The sequence below is a fragment of the Pelophylax lessonae genome, assembly GCF_965119305.1.
Source record: "Pelophylax lessonae genome assembly, chromosome: 9".
Lineage (NCBI taxonomy): Eukaryota > Metazoa > Chordata > Amphibia > Anura > Ranidae > Pelophylax > Pelophylax lessonae.
This window is the reverse complement of record NC_138776.1, coordinates 148,337,018-148,362,724: the sequence shown is the minus strand read 5'-3', so window position 1 is coordinate 148,362,724 and position 25,707 is coordinate 148,337,018. Positions and strand designations below refer to the sequence as shown.

Genomic DNA, 25,707 nt, shown 5'->3' with positions numbered 1-25,707 from the left:
ACTCTGTTCATAGGGCACCCCTAATAAAAAGCAGTGGTATCCGTGCTGTGAAAGAATAATTGTGTAGGCTGCTAGCACTTAAAGGTAGTATATCAGTGCTTCTGTTAAATGTGCAAAATAAAAGTGCAGAGCCTCAAAATCATATACAGAATCACATACAGCATTGAAGTCCAGTCCCCGAGGGAGGAGAATTTGGTGCTCATCTCATGCTGCTGTTTCGATTCCGGGTCAACAGCGCGTTTTAGATGTGAGTGATTTGATCCATTGTCCTACATCTACATGTGCTGTCTATATGCTTTTTACATTAAAAGTACTACACTATTGGAATCTTCTCTTGGCTCCTGGTGAGCTTTATTTATTCAATGTTGGAGATTTTAAAGGAGAAGTCTTGGGAATCCCTATATTCCAATGATCCGTGTCTGAGCAACATGCTGATTGAGGCAGTTATGGTGCTGTAGTGGCAGTCACTCATTTAGGTGGGTTTGCAACTCCGTTCATGGGTGATGGGAGATCACTGAAGCATTCTTGAGAAGATTTTTGTCACTAATATAGGTGACACCAGTTTGCACTTTATTTTTACTTTGGACTTTTTTTCTTCTCTCTTTATTTTTGGACTTCAGTGCTATATAAATGTGATTCTGTATATGATTCAGCATGTCACGACCGACGCGTTTCATCACAAATGACGTCGTTCTGGGGCACGGGCAGCGTGCTGACTAACCACATTTTATATTAGAGCATTAACCACGCCTCGGTCTGAGCCGCGGGACCTCTAAACTAAAGCGCCATCTTGAATCAGGGAAATCCCTGTCCCCTAAAGGGCGAGCTATAGGACGTATTACGTCCTCTAGTCATTGTATGTCCCCTAGGGGTATTTAAATAAAGAGACCCATTAGTATCCACTTGGTGGTGGACTTTATTAATTCACTTATTTCTCTATCGTCCATCTTCATGAGCTGTGTGGGTTATGCTGCCACCAGCAGGAGTAGTCTAGGCAGTACGTTAGTACAAAGTTTTTACATATACACGCCCACCGGGCTGTCCCTCCAGACATAACCCTGCTGGGACTCCGGTCTCAGTTTTTTGTATTCTTTTCAGAATATTTTCTTTTATTTCTCTTTACTCACTTGCTAGCTAGTGTTCAGGGAAGAATTTCCTGGTGATCTACAAGCAACGATGCTGGCTGGGGCTTCGCACTGGATAATCTAGATCCTTATGCTCCCCGAAGCCTGGCCTACGAGCGTGAGCAGGTTATAGTCCCGCACTAGGCCTAGCCACTATGGTGCCCCTTTTCCGGATGGGGACAAGCCTGCGAGATGATGCCTCGCCGGAACACGTCGACCTGGAAAGCCCTGAGTTGCAGCTTACCCCTCGGCTGGCAGCACCCCCACTTCGGGTGGGAGGCAGTCTGCCCGGAGCAGAGCCCACCCGGTCCATGGTATGGTAAGTAAATGTGGCCTCCTTGCCCCTGCTGACCTTGGGGGATGTGGGCCCTCTCCTGGGGATAATGGGATTTGTGCCTCCTGAAAGATCCCCCCGGCCCGCCTGGTGCCCGGTCTGTGTGTCTTATCCCCCTGCCTTTCCCTGTTCCTGCGGGGGGCTATGTGGCTGGAGCGCCTGGCACCCTGGAGGGGGGGTGGCATGGTACCTTGGGCTTGCTGGTTCCTGTTGTCGATCCTGAAGCCTTCATAGTGTTGGTCCCTGGCCGCATGTCTCGCCGTGGGCGCCACCATCTTAAGCATGGGCATTGTTATTTTTTTTCCCCCTAGACTTGTGCTGCACTGAGCAGCCTGACCTTTCATTCAGGCGAGATCACTTCCTGTGCTCTGTTCCCTGCTCCTGGCCGAGGTAATTTCCTATCTTTCTGCATGCTGCTGGAAGGATCAGGAGGACGTTTTCTTTGAGGTGGTATAGTACTGGGGTCCCTGCGTACATATCCCTGCACGCTCTGCTGTTAGTTTATTTTAAAGGGGATCTCTGCAGACCGCTGTGATTGTTGGTGGGAACCGCGATCGGCGCTCCGTTTTTTGCAACTTGCAATATGGAGTCCCAAACTGTGAATTGACCCTCACTCTGTGAGACTCCCGGACAGTCCGGATCGCAGTCGCTGGCCGCAATTTCAGCAGCTCTGGAAAGCCTAGCAAAAAAAGTTGATTTAGTCATGAAAATGGTTGATAGCCAAAAATGGCCGCTGCTTTGTCCGTCTATGGAGGTGTCCTCTGATTTAGAGAATGATGAGGTTGCCCCGAATGCTCCCCTTCCTGAGGGGTCGCTGTCCTCGCAATTCAATGGTGAAGAGAACCTGTTCTCTTTTTAAATGGCCCCTGTTCACATCTGAGCGTTTTGCAAAACGCCTGTAGCTGAAAAAAGTACATGAGCTTCTTTTTGGGCAGATTACCAGCGTTTTTGATAGATGTCAATGCCTGCCTCCAAAAACGCCTGAAAAAAAATGCCTGAAAATCGCGGTAAAAATTGCGGTAAAATCGCTGTAAAAAAACGCTACGCTCAAGTGTGAATGCAGCCTAAGTCACGACAATAGAAAATCACAGTCTGCTTAAACTAATAACACACAAAGAATGAAATGTTGCCATGTTTTTATTGAACACACCATGTAAACATTCACAGTGCAGGTGGAAAAAGTATGTGAACACCTAGACTAATGACCTCTCCAAGAGCTAATTGGAGTGAGATGTCAGCCAACTGGAGTCCAATCAATGAGATGAGATGGGAGCTGTTGGTTATAGCTGCCCTGCCCTATAAAAAACACACGCCAGTTCTGGGTTTGCTTTTCACAAGAAGCATTGCCTGATGTGAATGATGCCTCGCACAAAGGAGCTCTCAGAAGACCTACGATTAAGAATTGTTGACTTTGCATAAAGCTGGAAAGGGTTATAAAAGTATCTCCAAAAGCCTTGCTGTTCATCAGTCCACGGTAAGACAAATTGTCTATAAATGGAGAATGTTCAGCACTGCTGCTACTCTCCCTAGGAGTGGCCGTCCTGTAAAGATGACTGCAAGAGCACAGTGCAGACTGCTCAATGAGGTGAAGAAGAATCCTAGAGTGTCAGCTAAAGACTTACAAAAGTCACTGGCAAATGCTAGCATCCCTGTTAGCGAATCTACAATAAACAGTAAAACCCTAAACAAGAATGGATTTCATGGGAGGATACGACAGAGGAAGCCACTGCTGTCCAAACAAAACATTGCTGCACGTTTACAGTTTGCACAAGAGCACCTGGATGTTCCACAGCAGTACTGGAAAAATATTCCGTGGACAGATGAAACCAAAGTTGAGTTGTTTGGAAGAAACACACAACACTGTGTGGCGAAAAAGAGGCACAGCACACCAACATCAAAACCTCATCCCAACTGTGAAGTATGGTGGTGGGGGCATCATGGTTTGGGGCTGCTTTGCTGCGTCAGGGTCTGGACAGATTGCTATCATCGAAGGAAAAATTAATTCCCAAGTTTATCAAGACATTTTGCAGGAGAACTTAAGGCCATCTGTCTACCAGCTGAAGCTCAAAAGAAGATTGGTGTTGCAACAGGACAATGACCCAAAGCATAGAAGTAAATCAATAACAGAATGGCTTAAACAGAAGTAAATACGCCTTCTGAAATGGCCCAGTCAGAGTCCTGACCTCAACCTGATTGAGATGCTGTGGCATGACCTCAAGAAAGCGATTCACACCAGACATCCCAAGAATATTGCTGAACTGAAACAGTTCTGTAAAGAGGAATGGTCAAGAATTACTCCTGACCGTTGTGCACGTCTGATCTGCAACTACAGGAAACATTTGGTTGAAGTTATTGCTGCCAAAGGAGGTTCAACCAGGTATTAAATCCAAGGGTTCACATACTTCTTCCACCTGCACTGTGAATGTTTACATGGTGTGTTCAATAAAAACATGGCAACATTTCATTCTTTGTGTGTTATTAGTTTACTTTAAGCAGACTGTGATTGTCTATTGTTGTGACTTAGCTGATGATGATCAGATAACATTTTATGACCAATTTGTGCAGAAATCCATATCATTCCAAAGGGTTCACATACTTTTTCTTGCAGCTGTGTGTGTGTGTATATATATATATATATATATATATATATATATATATATATGTATGTATATATATAATTATTTATCACATAATACAGCCCAGCAGATTTCCTCATTAGTGCCCTGCAGGTGCCACAGCTGAAAGATAATTATGAAACCACTCCCCTTAGACTCACTCAGCACAGAGGAACAAACGGGGATTTCTTCAGAATAACAAAAGGTAGGAATTTGCATCAAAGTTTGTTAAAATCCCTGCAATGTACATAGGTCACCCAGAGGGGAATTTCCAAAAACCTTTATCTTGGTCTCATCACCCCAGAATACAGAGTCCCAGTAGTCTTCTTTTTCAGCATGCTCCCTGGCAAATTCTAAGGAAGCTTTTTTTTTTTTTGCATGTATATAAAGATAAACCTATGCGCTACCAAATAGAGAAAAGGAGACGGAAATGAGGAGGAAGCAGAAGGTCAATGGAGCACCAGAAATCTGCAGCTAATTGCATACTGAAGAGCTGCATTGGTTCACCCTTCATAGGGCACTCTAGCAATTTTGGTTATTCCCCTTCTTTCTCCCCTTTTTAACACTTATCATTTCATGTGATGAGGACCACTTTTGGCACTACTTATTGATTTAAGGGGAAAATAACCCAAAAAGCTAAACATAAGAGCCGTTAACCTTTAAAGAAAAAACACCCTCGGATCTTAACCTTTCTTCAACAGGGCGTTGATCAAAGTTGACCTTGAGTACCATCAAGGGCCAGGTGTCTGCCTTGGCAATCTTCTTTCAGCGACCCCATGCCATGCACTCTTTAGTTTGTACCTTCATTCAGGGGGTTTGACATGGGGCTCCACCTGTACGGTCTGTTTTACTGCCATGGGATTCCAATTTAGTACTTTCAGTTCTCCAGAAACCCCCATTTGAGAATATTCGGGAGATTCCCTTGCCTACCTTATCCCAGAAGGTGACATTCTTGGTGGCTATTACCTCGTTCTACAGGGTGTCGGAATTGGCAGAATTATCCCGTTGCTGTCTTTATTTAGTGGTCCATAGGGATAAAGTGGTTCTTCATCCCTGTCCATCATTCCTGCCCAAAGTTGTCTCTGACTTCCATTTGAATGAGGACATTGTGTTGCCTTCCTTGTGTCCCAAGCTGGCTCATCCCAAGGAGTTTGCCTTGCATACCTTGGATGTGGTTTTTGCAATTTGGGTGTATCTGGCAGCTACTGGGTCTTTTCAGGAGTCAGACTTGCTTTTTGTGGTTACGTATGGACCAAGAAAAGGGCTGGTCACTTCTTCATCTACAATCTCCAGATGGATCAGACGATGACTCAGACCTATTCCATTAAAGGTCAGGTTCCACCTTTCCCTGTCACGGCACATTCTACTTGGGCGCTGAGTGCTTTTCGGGCCTTTCGTCACCAGGCTTTAATATTGCAAGTTTGCAAGGCAGGGCTTGGTCTTCCGTGCATACCCTTACAAAATGATATAAAGTAGGTACTTTGGCATCTGTGGATGCTTCTTTTGACTGCAAAGTTTTGCAAGCTGCTGTTTAAAAGGGTCTGTTCCCTCTTGAGGGGTGTTTTTTCTTTAAAGGTTAAAGGCTCTTATGTTTAGCCTTTTGGGTTATTTTCCCCACCCCTCCTTTTCCTTTTGGCACTGCTTTTGGACATCCCACTAGTTATGATTTATGGAGCACTGTGTCCGTCGATGAACGAAAGAGAAAATGTGACTTTTGTACCTACCGTAAAATCCATTTCTCGGAGTTCGATGGACACAGCACCCATCCCTCTATGGAGTTCTGATACTTCTAATTCTGCTTCCTACTAAACTGATTACCTAGAGCAGAGAGGGAGGTTATATACAGCTGTGCTCATAAGTTTACGTACCCTTGCAGAATTTATGATTTCTTGTCCATTTTTCCAAGAATATGAACACAAAAACTTTTCTTTGTCTCATGGTTAGTGTTTGGCTGAAGCCATTAAATTTAATCAACTGAGTTTACTCTTTTTTAAATCATAATGACAACAGAAACTATCTAAATTACCCTGATCAAAAGTTTTCATACCCTGGTGATTTTGGCCTGATAACATGCACACAAGTTGACACAAAGGGGTTTAAATGGCTAATAAAGGTAACCATCCTCACCTGTGATCTGTTTGCTTGTAATTAGTGTGTGTGTGTGTGTGTATAAAAGGTCAATGAGTTTCTGGACTCCTGACAGACCCTTGTATCTTTCATCCAGTGCTGCACTGACCTTTCTGGATTCGGAGCCATGGGGAAAGCAAAAGAATTGTCAAATGATCTGCAGGAAAAGGTAGTTCAACTGTATAAAACAGGAAAGGGATATAAAAAGATATCCAAGGAATTGAGAATGCCAATCAGCAATGTTCAAACTCTAATCAAGAAGTGGAAAATGAGGGGTTCTGTTGAAACCAAAACACGGTCTGATAGACCAACGAAAATTTCAGCCACAACTGCCAGGAAAATTGTTCAGAATGCAAATAAACACCCACAAATCACTTCAGGTGAAATATAGGACTCTCTGAAAACATGTGGTGTGGCTGTTTCATGATGCACAATAAGGAGGCACTTGAAAGATGGGCTGCATGGTCGAGTCGCCAGAAGAAAGCCATTACTACGCAAATGCCACAAAGTATCCCGCTTACAATACGCCAAACAGCACAGAGACCAGCCTCAAACCTTCTGGCACAAAGTAATTTGGAGTGATGAGACCAAAATTTAGCTTTATGGCCACAACCATTAACTCTACAATTGGAGATAAGTCAACAAGGCCTATGATGAAAGAAACACTATTCCTACTGTGAAACACGGAGGTGGATCGCTGATGTTTTGGGGATGTGTGAGCTACAAAGGCACAGGAAATTTGGTCAGAATTGATGGCAAGACGAATGCAGTATGTTATCAAAAAATACTGGAGGAAAATTTGCATTCATCAGCCCGGAAGCTGCACATGGGACGTACTTGGACATTCCAACATTACAATGATCCTAAACACAAGGCCAAGTCGACCTGTCATTGGCTACAGCAGAATAAAGTGAAGGTTTGGGAGTGGCCATCTTAGTCTCCTGACAATATCATTGAGCTACTCTAGGGAGATCTCAAACGTGCAGTTCATGTTAGACAGCCCAAGAATTTACAGGAACTGGAGGCTTTTTGCCAGGAAGAATGGGCAGCTTTCCCACCTGAGAAGATATTGAGCCTCATCCACAAATACCACAAAATACTCCAAGCTGTCATTGATGTTAAAGGGGGCAATACATGGTATTAAGAACTGGGGTATGTAAACTTTTGATCAGGGTCATTTGGGTAGTTTCTGTTGTCATTACGATTTATTAAGAGTAAGCACAGTTGATTGATAATAAATGTGTCATGGACTTGCAATAGTGTTTGGTAGCCATTTACAATGGTGTCTGACTCTGGATTTAGGCAGTTGATGTCCGTAGCTTAGCCAAGGTACACACTGAAGACTGAAAAGTATTATCGAACCAAAATGCTAGGAAAGATTCACCAAAAGGTAGTTGAGAAAGTAAAGACTATGCTGCAACCAGAGAATGCTGGCAACTCACTCTCATTCACAACTGACTGCTGGTCAGGACAAACAATCACTGAGTCTTGCATGCCACTTCATTGACAGCGGATGGACAAAAAGACAATTGGCGTTGTATACAAAAGTGATGCAAGGATCCCACACTGGGGAGTACATTAGAGAAATGTTTCTAGGCATGCTTGAAGACTGGGGAATAAACAAATACAGAGTGATGTTTGTGCGTCGAGACAGAGGAGCAAACGTGAAAGGAATGAGGCTTTCTGAAGTGTCAGACCTCAGTTGCATGGCACACACCCTGCAACTTGTGGTAAATGATGGTCTGTTCAAGCCTGAGAGCTTTGATTGATATAATTGGCATGCTGAAGAGGTGTGCAGGCTATTTCCACCATTCAGTCCCTGCCAAGCAGCGCCTAAGGTGCATTCAAGAAGACCTTGGCCTACCCAAAAACCACTTGATTCAGGCTGTTCCAACACGATGGAACTCAACACTTAACATGCTGCAAAGAATGCTGGAACAGAAGCGACCTCTTACCATCTATTCAGGGGAATATGGAGGATATTTTTGTCCTACTGCTGATCAGTGGGACATTGTTGCCAGTGTCATTGAAATAAAACTTTAAATGTACAGAATATCGGCTATTGGCCTGAAGGGTGTTCGAAAAATCTATGTTGGCCCAGAAAAAACGATATTGGTCGATCCCTACTAATGTGCTTCTTCTTGAGCCACTCCTTTTGTTGCCTTGGCGGTATGTTTTGGGTCATTGTCATGATGGAAGACCTATCCACAAACCATCTTCAGCGTTGTGGCACTAAGAAGAACTAAGAGAGGTAAGAAGGTCCTCATCAAAGATTTTCCAATACATCCCTGCCCATTGGCCCCTAAATGTGGCAAATTCGGCCTGTACCTTTAGCAGAGAAACCGACTTAAAGCATAGTGTTTTCACCTCTGTGCTTGACTGTAGGGATGGTGTTCTTAGGATCATAATCAGCATTTTTCTTCCTCCAAACACAGGGAGTCGCGTTAATTCCAGGGAGCTCAATTTTTGTTGGTGTGTAGGGAATCAAATACTTATTTTACTCACTAAACTGCAACTCCCTTTTTAAGATTTGTATCGTGGGTTTTTTTCTGGATTTTTGCTTGATATTCTGTCTCTATCATTATAAAACACCTATGATGACCATTATAGACCCTTAATTTCTTTGTAAGTGGGCAAGCTTACAAAATCTGCAGAGGATCAAATCCTTTTTTTCCCATTGTATATCACCTAAGGCTGGTCACTTCAGTAAGGGTTTACAGCCATTTTCAGGGCTGCTGTTAGTCGCAAGGCCCATACAGCCTACCTGATAAAGCCCCCGAAAATAGCAAAACAATATTTTCACAAAAAATACACCAAAATCACTATTCGCAGATGCAAACCTAATACATTTCCTGCTAAATCGAAAATGGTACTGAATAATAAAGTTCTGTGTGAGAATGTGGGCCTTAGGCTAACTCACATGGGCGCTGTGGCCTGCACAGTGTGAATCAGCAGTTTATGTGGCTGGAGCATGTGCAAGCAGCCTCTGTTACCGTATGTGCAAGCACCCTCTGTTACCGTATGATTATGCAGCAGCTGTATGAACCCAAAAGTAAAAGGTGTGTCAGTGCAGGTTTTAAGCTCCAAACACAAGACAGTGTGCATTTGGAGCCAGTGACCCACAAATTTAGGACCTGCGACTGTTTGTCAAGCAATTTTCTCCCCATAGAGTAGCAGGCGGCCCCAGCTGGATGAACAAATCACTGATTCACATAGCACCTGTGTGTCCTTGAGGCTCATTTACTTGTGAGGTTGAGTGGTAAATCCCACAGTTGAGCTGCACCTTTCAGCCCCCCCCCCCCCCCCAACCATTTTCCCTTTCACCTGCAGAGGCAGGGCCTGGGTGTGTGAACATGCCACGGCTACAAAGTTTTTGCCCGTCAAAGTGAATGGCGCTGCTCTGCAAGTTTTTTTTTTTTTTTTAAACAGCCCTGTTGGGGGTTTTGGTAAAATGTCATCAGGGGCCTAAACAGACCCCTAATATCTCACTTTTGAGACAAAGAGGATGCAGATTCCTCAGTCCCTTTTCTCTACAGGCTCAACTGCACTGCAGAGGAATGAGCAAAAAGCGTTCTGTACAGAGGCTTCCTGTTCACTCATAAACTGAAGACTAGTAAAACACTATTTACTAGGCTTGAGTTATGAATAAGCATAGGAGTGATCAGTACTGATTGCTGATGGTTTTCATTCAGGACAGGAAGGGGCAAATAAACATGCTCTCCACCCTGAACCCGATCTTCCTGTGCCCTGTAAAAGCTGGCAGCGCTGTGGAGAAGTTGGGGGGGGGGGGGGGGGGGGGAAGAGAGGCACACAGGGATCTTTTTCAGCGATGGGGCAGTACAACTGCTTGTGCCCAGGACCCCCCTTCTGAACTAATCAAGCCAACTGTATTGCCTTTCGGTGGCCCTGACCACTTTACACAGTCATAGTTGCTGTTCAAGTATGTGAACCCTGATAATAAAGCCTTGTTGGACCTCCTTTGATGACAATACCTCATCCAAACTCTAAATGTATTAGATCATCGGACCTTTGCAGCAAATAAAAGGGTAAGTTGGATACTTTTTGTATGCAAAGCTCCCTCAGCCCGTGTATTTAGGATGCCTTTGTTGAAAGTTTTGTTTCAGATCACCTCACAGTACCTCCGCTAGATAGAGATCAGTACTCTGACTTTGCCATCCTTACATGGAATTTGTTGGTCCACACAGATGTTAATATATTCCATAGTTTTGTATCATTATTATGTTGCATGACCTTATTTATGAGTTTTAGAACACAAACATTCTGATATTTTGAAGTAGAATTTCCCAATAAAACTTGAAATTTGTGAGTGATTGCAAGCTGGTGCTATGTACAGTTTTGATTTTCTAAACAGGGCTGTGCACATTTATTAAAATGTTTAAAAACCCTGTAGTGTAGTGTAACATTAACATAAAGAGAAGCAGTATCTACAACTTTGTAAAATTCAAAACCAAACTAAATGTTTTTCTCCTTCTCATTTTCTTTTAGTCAGCCGTCATTAAACAATGTAATATTAATTCTGAGGTTATCAACCACCTAGTAATTAGGATTTATTATATTATTCAGTTTGAAGACACCCCATTAGCCTTTTAATGTAGCTTTGTGCTTGTGAAATTGGTTTTGCTTTGATTTCAGACTCCTATCATTAAATGTTTCAGGTTTCATAAAATAGTCTGGGGCAGTTTTGAAGGGACCTCACCTGGCTCTTCTGGAGTTATTGTAGGTGGTGGAGACAATGGAGAGATAACGCTATATAGCGCTTCACAGATTTTGACATCTGGAAAAGAACCAATCATTGGAAAGAGTGGCAAGCACACGGGTCCTGTTCGTGCACTGGACCTAAATCCATTTCAGGTATTACTGTTGATAACTTTGTTACAACACAAATCTATTATTAAAATGTTTAATGTAAATTTAACTGCTCTCCTTTTTTCATCTTCTTGTAACCATTTTGAGGCTGAACGCCAATTTAAAAAAAATAAAAAAACAAAATTTTTCTCTATGTATTTGTATCAAAAGACAATTTTTTAATGTAACTAGCATATATACTGCTCAAAAAAATTAAAGGAAGACTTTGAAAACAGATCAGATCTCAATGGGGAAAAATATCATACTGGATATCTATACTGATATGGACTGGGTAATGTGTTAGGAACGAAAGGATGCCACATGGCTTGATGGAAATAAAAATGATCAACCTACAGTGGGCTGAATTCAGAGACACCCCAACAATCAAAGTGAAAAAATGATGCAACAGACTAGTCCATTTTGATGAAATTTCATTGTGGCAATTTAAAATGGTACTCGGTAGTTTGTATGGCCCCCATGCGTTTTTATGCATGCCTGACAACATAGGGGCATGCTCCTTATGAGACAAAAGATGGTGTCCTGGGGTATTTCCTCCCAGATCTGGACCAGGGCATCACTGAGCTCCTGAACAGACTGAGTTAAGACATGGAGGCGTTGGATAGACTGAAACGTAATGTCCCAGAGGTGTTCTATTGGATTTAGGTCAGGCGAGAGTGGGGGGGGGGCATTCAATGGTATCAATTCCTTCATCCTCCAAAAACTGGCCACATACTCTTACCACATGAGCCGGGCATTGTTGTGCACCAAGAGGGACCCAGGACCCACTGCGCCAGCGTAAGGTCTTACAGTGGGTCCAAGGATTTCGCCCCGATACCCAATTACAGTCAGGGTGCCATTATCTAGCCTGTAGAGGTCTGTGCATCCCTCCATGGATATGTCTTCCCAGACCATCAATGACCCACCACCAAAGTTCTGGGCAGTGAGCACAGGCCCCACTAGAAGACGTTGGGCCCTCAGGCCACCCTTGTGAAGTCTGTTTCTGATGGTTTGATCAGAGGCATTCACACCAGTGGCCTGCTGGAGGTCATTTTGTATTTCTGACATTACACATCCTGTTCCTCCTTGCTCAAAGGAGCAGATACCTGTCCAACGAATGGGTTAAGGACCTTCTACGGCCCTGTCCAGCTCTCCTAGAGTAACTGCCTGTCTCCTGGAATCTTCTCCATGCTCTTGAGACTGTGCTGGGAGACACCGCAAACCTTCTGGCAGTGGCACATATTGATGTGCCATCCTGGAGGAGTTGGACTGCCTGTGCAACCTCTATAGGGTCCAGGTATCGCCCCATGCTACTAGTAGTGACACTGACCTTAGCTAAATGCAAAACTAGTGAAAAACAGTCAGAAAAGAGGAGTAGTAAACAAAAGTGGTCTCCACCTGTAAAGCTATCCTTTTTTGGGGGTCTTCTCAATGTTACATATCTAGCGCACTTGTTAATTTCATTAACAAAGCAGCTGAAACTGATTAACAACCCCCTCTGCTACTTACAAGGTGGAGAGCATGACATCGCTGCCCTGCGCCTCCACCTTGTCCAATTGGAGAATGCATTGCTTTTAATTCAGATTCATTCTCTGATTATTGCCTATGCCAATATGCCAAGCTGCTGACCTCCTGTGTTCACAATGCAGGAGAGCAGCTGCTTGGAACAGGACCTGGAAGCTAAGTGGAGATCATTGGAGTCTGCTTCAATGATTTCCAGCTTCCAGTATCATTGGCCAGGTATGGTGTTTATACACAATAGCATACAATTATTGCCGCACATCGTATTCAACTCTGGTGTGAGGTAAATGAATCGCAGGCTTCAGCTCAGATCCCTACCCATAGGTCCATGGCCCTGTGCTTCATCAACATTGGGCTTAATCTGCAGGCTTGCAGAAGTGGCAATCAGTTATGGTATTTATGGTGTATACTTGAAGTGCACTGAATGGAAATGTTGGTGTTGAATCTGAAAATTCAGGGTGCACTTGGCTAAAACCAAAAATTACAGTTTAAAAAAAAAATGTTTTTATATATAATTGTATTATATTTGACTCTTTAATTCATATCATGAATTAAAATGAATATGAATTTGTCGGCCATTATCGGCACCTTTTAGCACTAGAAAAGCTTAAGCAAAATGCATCCCTTTAAATTCTATGTATGTCTTCACACTGGTCTACTGCGCTTCCTTTGTGTTAAAAATCTTGCTTGCTGCATTTTTGGTCAGTTAAAAAAAAAATGCATTGAAAACGCAGCAAGAACGCATCAATAACAGACCTTTGTTACGTTTCTTGATGCAGTTTTTGAGTTAAATGACATATGTAGTTTCCCATTGAATACAGCGGCGGCCATGTTTTTGGAGCCTAATGGGGTGCTGATTTGGCAGTGAGCCTCTAGTGTTAACTCCTGAACTTCCTCTTTTTCTCTCCGATCATCATACGGCGTGCAGCATTGGTGCTCTGCTCGGTGGTGGTGAGTCCCTGTTGGTGCAAAACAGCTCTCCCTCTTTCTGCTATAGCAGCATCTGGGTGGGACCTGTGGTGGCGCTTGTACAGGAGTGGGGGTTATTTTAGAGGGGTTTTCCCTTCTGCTGGTGTGGTCCCCAGGTTAACCCATGCAGTCCCTGGCGCATGTTTCACCACTTGATCCCCTCTGAGTCCACGTTGTCTGCAATGACGGCAGTCCTGGAGTCACTAGCAAAACAGTATGGGCAAAAAGTGTCCCCTGCCTTCACCTGCATCCTCTGTCTCCCCAAATTCCGAGGTGGATTTGGCCGCGTATGCAAGTCCCCCTACTGGGTCTGCGTCCACGCACCCTGAGTGCTCGGATAGTGACGATGACTCCTCTTCCACTACAGCCACGCATCAAAATGCGCTAGCGAAAGCACTGATTGTATCCATGCGAGAAACTATAAAACTGGAGGACGCAGCTGCTGTGTCTGGGAAGCCGATGCATTTCGGTACCTGCAGATCCTCAAAGGCGACAAAGGTCTGCCCTTTTCCCACCTATTTTGACAAAATTGTTGCTGGTCAGTGGGGTTTCCCTTAACGCACTGTCGGGGTGCCTAAGCGTTGTGCTAGAAGGTATCCTTTTGAAGAGTTCCTGTTAAAAATGCTAACAGTACCTCCTGTGGTGGACTCTCAGGTGTCCAGGTTAAATAAAGCCACCCTTCTCCCGGTGGTGGACTCTCCAGCTTTTAAAGACCCTTTTGACAGGAGACCTGAAATTCTGGTCTGACGCCTACGTTTACCATAACTTTGGTATCCCAGTCCTTAGCGGAACGGGCAAAACTTTTGCGCCAGGATCTGGAAGGGGAACAGACCCCCCCTTAACCTTGTAGAGCTGGCGGACCAGTTGGTCCAGGGGTTGCAGTTATCTGTGATGCCTCTCTGGATGTGGCTCCCTTAAGCCCCGTACACACGTACCGATTGTCGGGCGTAAATATTCGGCCGGCGACAGATCGGCCGATTGTAGGCTTGTTAGTATGATGCTTCCGACAGCCGACAGCGCATTTTCGGCCGAACAGAATCTGTCGTGCAGGCATTAAAATTTTTGTTGGCCAACACCAGAACGGCCGATTGTTCGCCAGTCAGTACAGATTTCGGCCGACAGACAGCAGATTAGTAAGACTGGGCATGCTCAGAAAAGAAAAAAGACAAGGAAAGTTAACCATCACATGACATCACTTCTGCAGTCGGCTGTTGTTGGCCGACAAAATTAGTGTGCAGTCTTTTGCAGTTTTCAACAGACACGACAGCCCTGGACAAAAGACGGCCGATCGGTCGGCCGACGATCAGTACGTGTGTACGGGGCTTTAGTCTGCAGGGTATCTGTGACAGCAGTGATCCTTCGGCGCATGATATTGCTCAAATACTAGTCTGCGGACCAGGCTTCCAAGAAGGTCCTGTCTGATCTTCACTTTGTAGGAGATCGCCTTTTTGGGTCTTCCATGGATGAGATCATTAAGGGTCTTACAGGGGAAAGAGTACTCTTCTCCCGCAGGCTACCAGGAGCAAGGAGTCTCGTTGCAAACGTGGCCCTTTCTTCTCAGCTCACAAGCGACCCTTTCTTTCCTCCTCAGGATCTCAGGACAAGGGATCAAAATCCAGTCGAACCCCCTCAGGAGATTCCAAGAGGCCCTGGTCTGGTAAGCCGAGATCAGGTCCTTCCAGAGCCGCAGACAAGCCCTCTTCTGCCTTAAGAGGCGCCTTCACCCGTGTCTGGGATGGGGGGGGGGGGGCGTCTTCGCTTCTTTCTGGACCCATGGACCTCCATAATTCAAGATTGTGGGTCCACAAGCTGATGGGGTACCTGGATGATCTTCTGCGAGCAGAGTCTTCAACTGCCTTGAAGGACAACATAGACATTACTGTTCGAACCTTACATGAGTTTGGATGGAAACTGAACTTCCAAAAATCTGATCTGGTTCTGTCCACCAAGCTGGATTATCTGGGCCTGACCCTGGACTCTGCCTCAGCCCTGGTGTTTCTTCAGAGGGAAAAACTCCAGAAATTGCAGGATGCGATAAGGATCCTGTTGTCCAACAGGTGGTCATCTCTCAGGGCTTGTGTGCAAGTGCTGGGCCTGATGGTCTCCACCTTGGAGGTGATTCCGTTTGCACAGAGACCTCTGCAAAGAGAGATTCTTGCCAAGTGGGACAAGAATCCACAGTCTCTAGACAATGTGATCCTGTTGAACCGGGGTATGAGAGGGTCCCTGATCTGGTGGCTTCGCTCACCGGCTCTTCGACAGGGAAAATCCTTTCTTCCCCTGTACTGGACGGTGGTCACCACGGAAGCCAGCTTGTCCGGGTGGGGAGGCATCTTGGGCATGGATTGTGCTCAGCGGGTTTGAACACTGGAGGAGTCCAGACTGCCTATCAATATCCTGGAAATTTGGGCAATCAGGCTTTGTCTGACCCATTTGACCGTCTGCAGGGGCACCCGGTAAGGATTCTTTTGGACAATGCCAATGCCACGGCCGTGGCATATGTCAGTCACCAAGGGGGCACAAAAAGGGTCCTAGCGGCTCAGGAAGTGGCCGGCATTCTAAGGTGGGCAGAACGCTTTGTCCCAGCCCTCTCTAGTGTGCATTTTCCAGGGGTGGCAAATTGGCAGGCAGACTACCTCAGTTGGTAGGCGTTGGACCGGAGGTGTTTCATCAGCTGTGTCTCTGGTGGGGAACTCCCGAAGTGGACCTGTTGGCCTCTTGTCTCAATAGGAAGGTACAGAGTTACATGGCAAGGTCTTTGGATCCTCTAGCCGATGCCACAGACGCTCTGGTGGCCCCTTGGGCCCAGTATCGTCTGATATATGCATTTCCCCCTCTAAAACTTGAGCCGAGACTTCTACGAAAAATCGAGGCAGAAGACATTTTGGTCATCCTAGTGGCCCCACACTGGCCTCGCCAGTCTTGGTACTCAGATCTAGTACGGCTGGTTGCCGATGTCCCTTGGAGACTCCCTCTCAGAGAAGATCTATTGGCTCAAGAGCCGATCTTGCATCCTGCTTTACAGTCGCTGGCTTTAAAGGCTTAGCTATTGAAAACCAGGTGCTGAAGGATAGAAGGGTGTCGGAATCGTGATTCCCACACTGCTTAAAGCTAGAAAATCTACTTCCAGGAAGATTTATCATTGGGTCTGGAGGGCGTACATTGCATGGTGTGAGTCTCAGGGGGTTTCTCCCAATTCCTTTTGAGTGACTCGAATTTTGGAGTTTCTCCAAAGGGGTGTGGATCAGCTTTTGGCTTTGGGTACCATCAAGGCCTAGTTGTCGGCCTTGTCGATTTTCTTTCAACACCCATTAAGTGGGCATTCTTTGGTTCACACCTTTTGTCCAGGGGGTCCGCCTCTTGGCTCCCCTGGTGCGGTCTCTTTTGCCTCCATGGGAACTCAATTTGGTGCTGTCGGTCCTTCAGAAACCATCTTTTCGAAAACATTTGCGAGATTCCTCTGCTTACTTTGTCCCAGAAGGTAGCCTTCTTGGTGGCTATTACTTCTTCATGCAGGGTGTTGAATTTGGCTTTAATGTCTTGTCATTCAAATTATTTGGTGGTTCACAGAGACAAAGTGGTGCTTTGTCCCTGCCAGTCGTTCCTTCCTAAGGTCATCTCTGGTTTCCACTTAAATGAAGACATTGTGTTGCCTTCCTTATGGCCTAAGCATCCTAAGGAGATTGCCCTGCATTCTCTGGATGTGGTTGGGGCAATCAGGGTTTTTACCTGGCGGTGACGGAGTAGTTTCGGAAATCAGACTCGCTATTTGTCCTTATGGATGGACCTCGTAAAGGGCTGGCCGAGTCCATTTCCTGATGGATCAGGCAGACAGTGATGCAGGCCTATTCCATTAAGGGTCAGGATCCTCCTTTCCTTGTTAAGGCGCATTCTATGAGGGCGCTTAGTGCCTCTTGGGTTTTTCGCCATCAGGCGTTAGTGACGCATGTTTGCAAGGCGGCCACCTTGTTGTCTGTGCACACTTTCACAAAAATTTTACAAAGTGGATGTGTTGGCTTCTGCAGGTGCTGCTTTTGGCCGCAAGGTTTTGCAGGCTGCTGTTTGAGAGGACTAGTCCTCTTTTGAGGATGTATTTTTTTCAGGTGAGCTCTAGTTGTTCCTGGTTGAGACCCTGGTTACCACGTTAGCTAAGTTTAACCTTTGGGAATAAGGTTTATTCCTGCTGTGTTTTTCCCACCCCTCATGTTGTCACTGCTTTGGGATGTCCCATCGGTCAAGAAGATCTGGAGCGGTGTCCGTCAATGAACGAAAGAGAAATTTTTTTGTTTTACTGTAAAATCCTTTTTTCTGATGTTCATTGACAGACACAGCACCCACCCCTCATTTGAATTGGATTATATTTCTTCTAACACTGCTTTCAACAAAACTGAGTGCCTATAGCAGGAAGTGGGAGTATATTCCCTGGGACTGCACCATAGGCATGGTAAAGATTTTTCTTCCCTAGTGTCCTACTCCTGTAGGGGGCAGTATAACCCATCGGTCAAGAAGATCTGGTGCTGTGTCCGTCAATGAACGTCGGAGAAAAGGATTTTACTGTAAGACAAAAATCCAGTTTTTGGGCCAATATGTTTCGGTGCATCTCTAGTGTATACACAGTTACATTAGTCCAAACTGAACTAATGTAATTATGTATATTGTGCTGAAGCCTAAGAAGTATTCTTTAAAATGTTGGTATGCTGGCTTCTCACAATCCTATGCACAGCAAGCCCCAAAATTGAAAGAGAGAGGTTTGTTTTTTGTGTTTTATTGAAGGTTCTTTCATTACAGCAATCATCTGGTGTAAGTATAATGAAACTGAGAACACAATCTGATGTCTGTGGGGGCCTTGTTGTTGAAGACACTTGTAACGACAACTTACAGCTTCTTACCGCCCCCCCCCAAATTACATGTTTCTATATAAATATTAACCACATATGCAGTTTTTCTTTCAGACAAATCATCCAAGTACTTACAATAACCTTTTGCTGTGAATTTTAAAGCAAATTACATTTTCTTTGCATTTAAAGGATAACCAAAATTCAACTTGAGATCAAAATGTAATAAATTGCAGCTGACCAATCCTTGGAAGGGTTGTCTGCTTTAGTTACTTTGACCACCGTGGCTGCCTCCATAAATACAGTGGAGGAGTGAACATAGCCACCCAGGGACAGGAAGGTGTTCTCTGTGATTACTAGGTGAAAAAAATAGAAAAGATGCAGCCACCACATCGAAGCGCTCGAATGCTGCACTATGTATTATGTTTTTAGGTTTACATGCTTTTAAGTATTTGAAGTGTTTGGTTTCTATTGCTAATTCTACACTGATGCTTTGTTTATTACATTTTGTTAGATAATTGTCTGGACATTATTTAGTTCCACCTATTCCATATAATTGTGACTACCAAGAGAGAATTGTTTATATTGTTTAGCTACAATAAATATAAATAAATCACAATTTATCTTAATATCTTAATGTAAGCAGTTCTGCTCATGTTTTTGTAACTATCCTTATATTTATCTTTTCCAGAGTAATCTCTTGGCTTCTGGTGCCAATGATTCGGAGGTTTTTATATGGGACCTCAATAATTTCAGTGTGCCAATGACGCCAGGAGCAAAATCCCAGGTAAACAGCTGATGAGCATGTAGGGGACAAAATCTCAACCACTTGCTGACCAGTCCCTGTAGTTTCACTGCAGCAGGTTGGCTCTATTGCGCGGAATGACGTACGTGAACGTCACTTCGTTCAGCAGTCAGTGGGGGTGCACACGTGCAGATTGGTCAGAGGGGTAGTCAATCAGCAGGTACGGCAGACGGGATGTCCGCCGGCCACCCATGATCGCTTCCCATTGAGACAGAAAAGTAGTCTGCCTATGTAAACATGGGAGACGGCCGTTCTGTCACAGATGAACGCAGGGATCCTGTGTGCCTGCTATTCCCTAGGGACACAACCTATTGATCGCCCCTGGTGTTAACCCCTTCCCTGCCAGTGTAATTAGTACAGTATCAGTGCATATTTTTAGCACTGTTTACTGTAGTAATGTCACTGGTCCCCTTTAAAAGTGTCAGGTTTCCAATCTGTCTGCCGCAATGTCGCAGTCCCGATAAAAATAGCTGATTACCGCCATTACTAGTAAAAAAAAAAAAGAAATAAAAATTCCATAAATCTATCCCCTAGTTTGTAGTTGTGAGAACATTTGCGCAAACCAATCAATATACCCTTATTGGGATTTTTTTTTTACCAAAAATATGTGGCAGAAAACATATGGCCTAAAATGTTAAAAAAAATTGATGTTTTAATTATTTTTATTGGCTGTGTTTTATAACAGAAAGTAAAAAAATAAAAAGAAAGCTCTATTTGTGAGAAAAAAAGGACATCAATTTTATTTGGGTGCAGCGTCGCAAGCCACGCAACTGTCAGTTAAAGTAATGCAGTGCTGTATTGCAAAAAATGGCCCGGTCATTAAGGGGGGGAAATCTGCTGGTCCACAAGTGGCTAAATAAAGAGAATATAGGTTCTTCCGGGTAAGCAGCTAATAAGATGAGATCAAATAGGGGTAAAAAATCAGAGGTGAACAGAGACCTAGATGACAGAATATAGAAGCTTAGAAAGATATTTCTCTTTCGTTCATCGACTGACACAGCGCTTCATAAAGCATAACTAGTGGATTATATTGCCTCCTCCGGGAGTAGGACTAGGCAGAACAAAAAACACCTGGCTATGCCCATGGGCCGTCCTAAGCTGGTATATAACCCCCTCCTCTGCTCTAGGTAATCATTTTTTTATCTGTCTAGTCTGGAGTAAGGAACTAGGCTCCTGGCTAAGATCTCTGGTCCTAGCAATTTTCTCCTTCCTTACATCTTTTTTTGTTTTTTTTTCTCTCGGAAGATCTACAATTAACTGCCGGGCTGGGCGACGGGCTGGATAATCTAGATCCAGTGGTCTCCCCAGCCAGCGAGTGCATGCAGACCGCAGCTACGCACTAGGTCAGTCGCAACATAGCCTCACGGACAGAGGCTGGCCCTCGAGTTAAATGTCTCGCACGGTCGCTTTCGACCGGGCTTGGGTCTGAGTCGCAGTGGTCCCTTGGCCGTCAGCTTCCCTACTTCAGTGGCGAGGAGTTCTTTCTGGAGCATTGCCCGCGCCATGGAAGGGTAAGTACAGTCCCCCCTCTCCCCTCTTGGTGGTTTTCTTTGAGGTGGACGTGGGTAACCTCCAGAGACGGTCGGACCTGCCTGCAGGTTCCCTCCTCCCATCCTTAAATCCCTCAGTGAGCTGGGTTTCCCCCCACTACCATTCCCCCCTGTCTGGACCTAAAGTCTGGTGGGGGTCCCAGGGCAGAGAATGCAGCAGAGACCCCTAGGGTCTCCCCCGCTTTCCCCACTCTGTAAGGGTCCTGGGATAGTGTGTGTCTCGCCCTGGTAGTCTGGAGGGGTCCCAGTGTAGGAGACCCCCAGATGCATGCCCTGCTGTTTGCATGTTGGTGTAGTGCACGGGGGTCCCTGTGTAGAGACCGGTGAAAAGTGCACAACAGAGTCTCCCCTAAACGTTGTGTGTCCTACCTTCAGGGAGGGTCCCCTTGCAGAAGGTGCAGTGTTGCAGAGGGTGGAAGCATGCTTCAATGTTTGTAGCTGATAGCAGGGGCCATTTTCCCTTAGTCTGCCTTGTCTCCGGTTGGCGGCCATGTTTGTGTAGCCGGATGATGGCACGGGGGCCATTTTCCCTTAGTCTGGGAGATGCTGGAGACAACTGAAGCCTCGTGGGGATGCCCAAGCTACTTCTAGTCCTCTTCCTCCTTAGTTCCTCTTCCTGTGCCTGGGACATATGAATAGGGATAGCGTCCATGATGATGCTGGGTTTGAATTCTCAGTGCTCCTCCGGTCGGTAGGGTGAGTCTTTGGGGGTCCCTGTTATCTCTTTCTCTCTCCCTCTCTCTGCTGCTAGGTACCCTGAGCCTTGAGGGGATCCTTTTAGTGGTGCCAAAAGATTGTTATTGTACTGCAAGGTCTTCCTTTCCTTTATGGAGGTTCAGGGTCACATCTCCCCCACAGACCCCCTCATGGAGGTGGCAGGTTCCTCGGAACCCCAGCTTCCCATGTTTGTACTGATGGCGGTCCTGCAGTCCTTAGTGTCTTGGGTGGAAGTGGCGTGTGAGCAAAGGCTCAGGATTAAGTGTCCCTCGCCTTCCCCTGCTCGGTCTGTATCATCCGATTCTGAGCCTGATCCTGCCATAGACGCGGCCTGTCCAGGGGGATTTTATATCACACCCCCCTGATCCATCCGATAGTGGGGATGATTCTTCCATGGTCGGAGCAGCGAATGAAAAAGCGCTGGTAGACGCACTTATCACTGCAGTGCGCGAGACTTTAAAATGGAGGATGCGGCTGATGTAGCCACAAACATGGCTGTGTCATTTGGTATGCACAAGTCGCATCGTACTCCAAAAATGTTTCCTTCCTTATGTACCTTATTTTGACAGGTTTTCCTGTAAGGAATAGGAACAACCAAAATTATCCTTTGTGGTCCCCAAACCTTTTGCTGTACGTTACATTTTTGAGGAGTCACTTCTAAAAAAAAGTAGGCTAGTCCACCAGTGGTGGGCCCTCCTGTTTTTAGGTTGGATAAAGCAACCATGATTCCAGCAGAGGAATCCCCACCTTTAAGGACCCGGCTGACAAAGCAGAGACTGTGGCACGTAGCATTTTTCTATGGCTGGTTCGGCATTGTGGCCAGTCTGTGCCTCAGCCCTGGTGTCTCAGACCCCAACTGAATGGGCCTAGCTTTTGCACCAGGGCCTTGGGGGAGAGCAGCTCCCCACTGCTTATGTTGATTTAGCAGACGAGTTTGTCCATGAGCTGCAGTTTATTTGTGATGAAGCTTTGGATACAGCTCCTGTGCTGTCCAAATTTTCTGTTTCAGTGGAGGTGATTAGGCGCGTGCTGTGGCTTAAGAATTGGTCTGCAGACCAAGCTGCTAAGAAAGCTCTCATTGATCTTCCCTTTCAAGGCGATCGCTTGTTTGGGGATACCCTGGATGACATCAATAAGGGTATCACAGGAGGGAAGAGTACCTTCCTGCCACAGTCAAGGAAAGGGAAGGAGCCTCGCCTCAGACGGGGGTTCCTTCTTCTCAGACCATAGAAAAGTGTTTTGTGCTTCTTGGGTGGAGAATAAGGGAAATAGATCTTTTAAATTAAATTTTCCCTGGGAGGTTCCAAGCAACCTTGGTCTGGTAAGCCTAGAGCTAGCTTCCCTGGACCAGCGGACAAGACTCCTTCAGCATGAAGGTCTAGGTCCATTATTGGGGTGGGGGACATTTTCGCTGGTTTCCAGTCCCGTGGACTTCTTTGGTGAGCGTCAAGGAGATCTGTGAAATGTTTCTTTTGGGGGTACCCAGAAAGAGGACAAAGCTTTTCCTTTCCAGGTTTTTTAGGTCTGGAGTCTCCTTGTGCAGATTTAATTACTGCAAAGGTTCAGGTGATGTCTGAACTACCAAAGGTCCTCCTTATCCCTATCCAGGGAATTGATTTACTTAGGTCTGATTCTATTTCTGACCAGGGTGGTCCTTCCTCTGCACAAACTTCAGGGAGCACAGGTCGTTATTCACAGGATACTGTCACACGGATAGATAGTTCTCTCTCCCCTTTTGCATACAGGTTCTGAGTCTGTTGGTAGCCACCTTCAAGACAGTTCTGTTTGCATATTCTTATATGCAGTTACTTTAGCAGGTTCGGCTCCACAGAAGGATACCGAAGTTCATGATGAGGTAACGGGGTCCTCTGACAGAAATCACAGGAGTACAAGGGCCACAGTAAGGCCAGTATCATCCTTGGCTGAGGCTTCTTCCGCAGTTCCTGTGAGGAATCAAGAGCGATGATCTTCCAATGATCCTGGTAGCTGTAAACGTCCCTTGGGGGCTTCCTCTCAGAGAAGACCAGTTGTCCCAAGGGCTGATCTACCATCCTGCTTTACAGTCACTGGTTTTAATGGCTTCGCTATTGAAAGCCAGGTACTGAGCAATAGAGGTCTGTCTGGATTAGTTATCCCTACTATGGTGAAGGCGAGGAAGTCGTCTTCCAGCAAGATATACCATTGTACATGGAAAGCGTGCAACTTTTGGTGTGAGTCGATTTGCGCTCTTTCTCAATCCTTTTCTGTGGCTCGGATCTTAACCTTTCTTCAACAGGGCATTGATCAGAAGTTGGCCTTGGGTACCATCAAGGGCCAGGTGTCTGCCTTGACAATCTTCTTTCAGCGACCCCTAGCCATGCTCTCTTTAGTTTGTACCTTTATTCAGGGGGTTCGACATGGGGCTCCACCTGTACGGTCTCTTTTGTCGCCATGGGATTTAAATTTAGAACTTTTGGTTCTCCAGAAACCTTAATTTGAGAATATTCGGGAGATTCCCTTGCCTACATTATCCCAGAAGGTGACATTCTTGGTGGCTATTACCTTGGCCCGCAGTTTATCGGAATTGGTGGCATTATCCTGTCGCAGTTCCTATTTAGTGGTCCATAGGAATAAAGTGTTTCTTCGTCCCTGTCTATAATTCCTGCTCAAAGTTGTCTCTGACTTCGATTTGAATGAGGACATTGTGTTGCCTTCCTTGTGTCCCAAGCTGGCTCTTCCCAAGGAAAATGCCTTGCATACCTTGGATGTGGTTTGTGCAATTCACGTGTATCTAGTCTTTTCGGAGGTCAGACTCACTTTTTGTGGCTAGGTACAGACCTTGAAAAGTGCTGGCTGTTTCTTTGGCTACCATCTCCAGATGGATCAGACGGTGACTCAGGCCTATTCCAGGTTCCACCTTTCCCTGTCACGGCACATTCTATTTAGGCGCTGAGTGCTTCTTGGGCCTTCCGTCATCAGACTTCAATTTCGCAGGTTTTCAAGGCGGCCACTTGGTCATCTGTGCATACCTTCACAAAATTCTATAAGGTAGACACTTTGGCATCTGCGGATGCTTCTTTTGACCGCAAAGTTTCGCAGGCTGCTGTTTAGGAGGGGCTGTTCCCTCTTGAGGGGTATTTTTTCTTTAAACCTATATTTCTCAGACGGGGCTTCTGTGAGCCGGTTAAGGCTTCTGCGTCCTTGTTAAGGGCTCTTATGTTTAGTCTTGGGTTATTTTCCCCACCCCTCATTTTCCTTTTGCCACTGCTTATGCACATTCCACTAGTTATGATTTATAGAGTGCTGTGTTCGTTGATGAACAAAAGCGAAAATGGGATTTTTGTACTTACTGTAAAATACATTTCTCTGGGTTCATCGACGAACACAGCACCCACCCCTCTATGTAGTTTTGATACTTCTAATACTGCTTGCTAGTAAACTGTTTACCTAGAGCAGAGAGGGGGGGTTATATACCAGCCGAGGACTGCCCATGGGTGTAGCCAGGTGTTTTTTGTTCTGCCTAGTCCTACTCCTGGAGGAGGCAATATAACCCACTATTTATGATTTATGGAGCGTTGTGTCCGTCGATGAACTCAGAGAAATGGATTTTACTGTAAGTACAGAAATCCCATTTTTCTAAAACACAGATTCTCAACAAGTGCTGCAAGTACCCTGCATCACACAACCATTACGTTTTAGCATTTTGAGCATGACAAATTTTTCTTTTGAAACTTGGAACAGAAAATAGGGATGCCATGTATACACTATTAAAGTATAACTAAAGGCAAAACTTTTTTTAGTAGTTTTAGATTGATTGGAGAGGGATTAGGACACTTGGCAGTTTTTATTGCTGTCTGTGCCTCTCTCTCCTTTTTGTCTGGTTTACAATTATCATTGAGAGTGAAAGTAAAAGAAAATCCAAATTTTGGGTTTTCCCCAGAAAAGTAATAGAGGGGAAATCTTCCAATGGGGGACACTAGTTCTGGTGACTTGGGGGTCCTCAAGGAACGCCCTCAATTTGCAGGGATTTCCTCTCACTTCCTGTTTGACTATGGACAGGAAGTGATGGGAAATTTCCCCATTGGTACACAGATGATGATAAAAAAAATCTGACCTTTCCATACTCTATCCAAAATGGGGAAAACAAATATTTGCCTATAACTGTACTTTAAAGAGTTCTGGTAATAAGTGTTCACATATGGGATAACCAGATCCACACTAAGGGGGTACTTTAAAAAAAAAAAAAAAAAACATACTTAAGGGGTACA

The 25,707-nt window shown here is 45.2% G+C and overlaps 1 protein-coding gene across 1 annotated transcript in view; it reads left to right on the top strand.

The window, feature by feature from the left end:
* The window catches only part of SEC31B (SEC31 homolog B, COPII coat complex component), a gene marked incomplete at its 5' end in the record, with an annotated part of 331,579 nt that overhangs the window by 84,807 nt on the left and 221,065 nt on the right, over nt 1-25,707 (top strand). Inside the window, 2 exon segments of the mRNA XM_082267974.1 lie at nt 10,877-11,072; nt 19,080-19,175. Coding sequence (XP_082124100.1) covers nt 10,877-11,072; nt 19,080-19,175 — 292 coding nt within the window.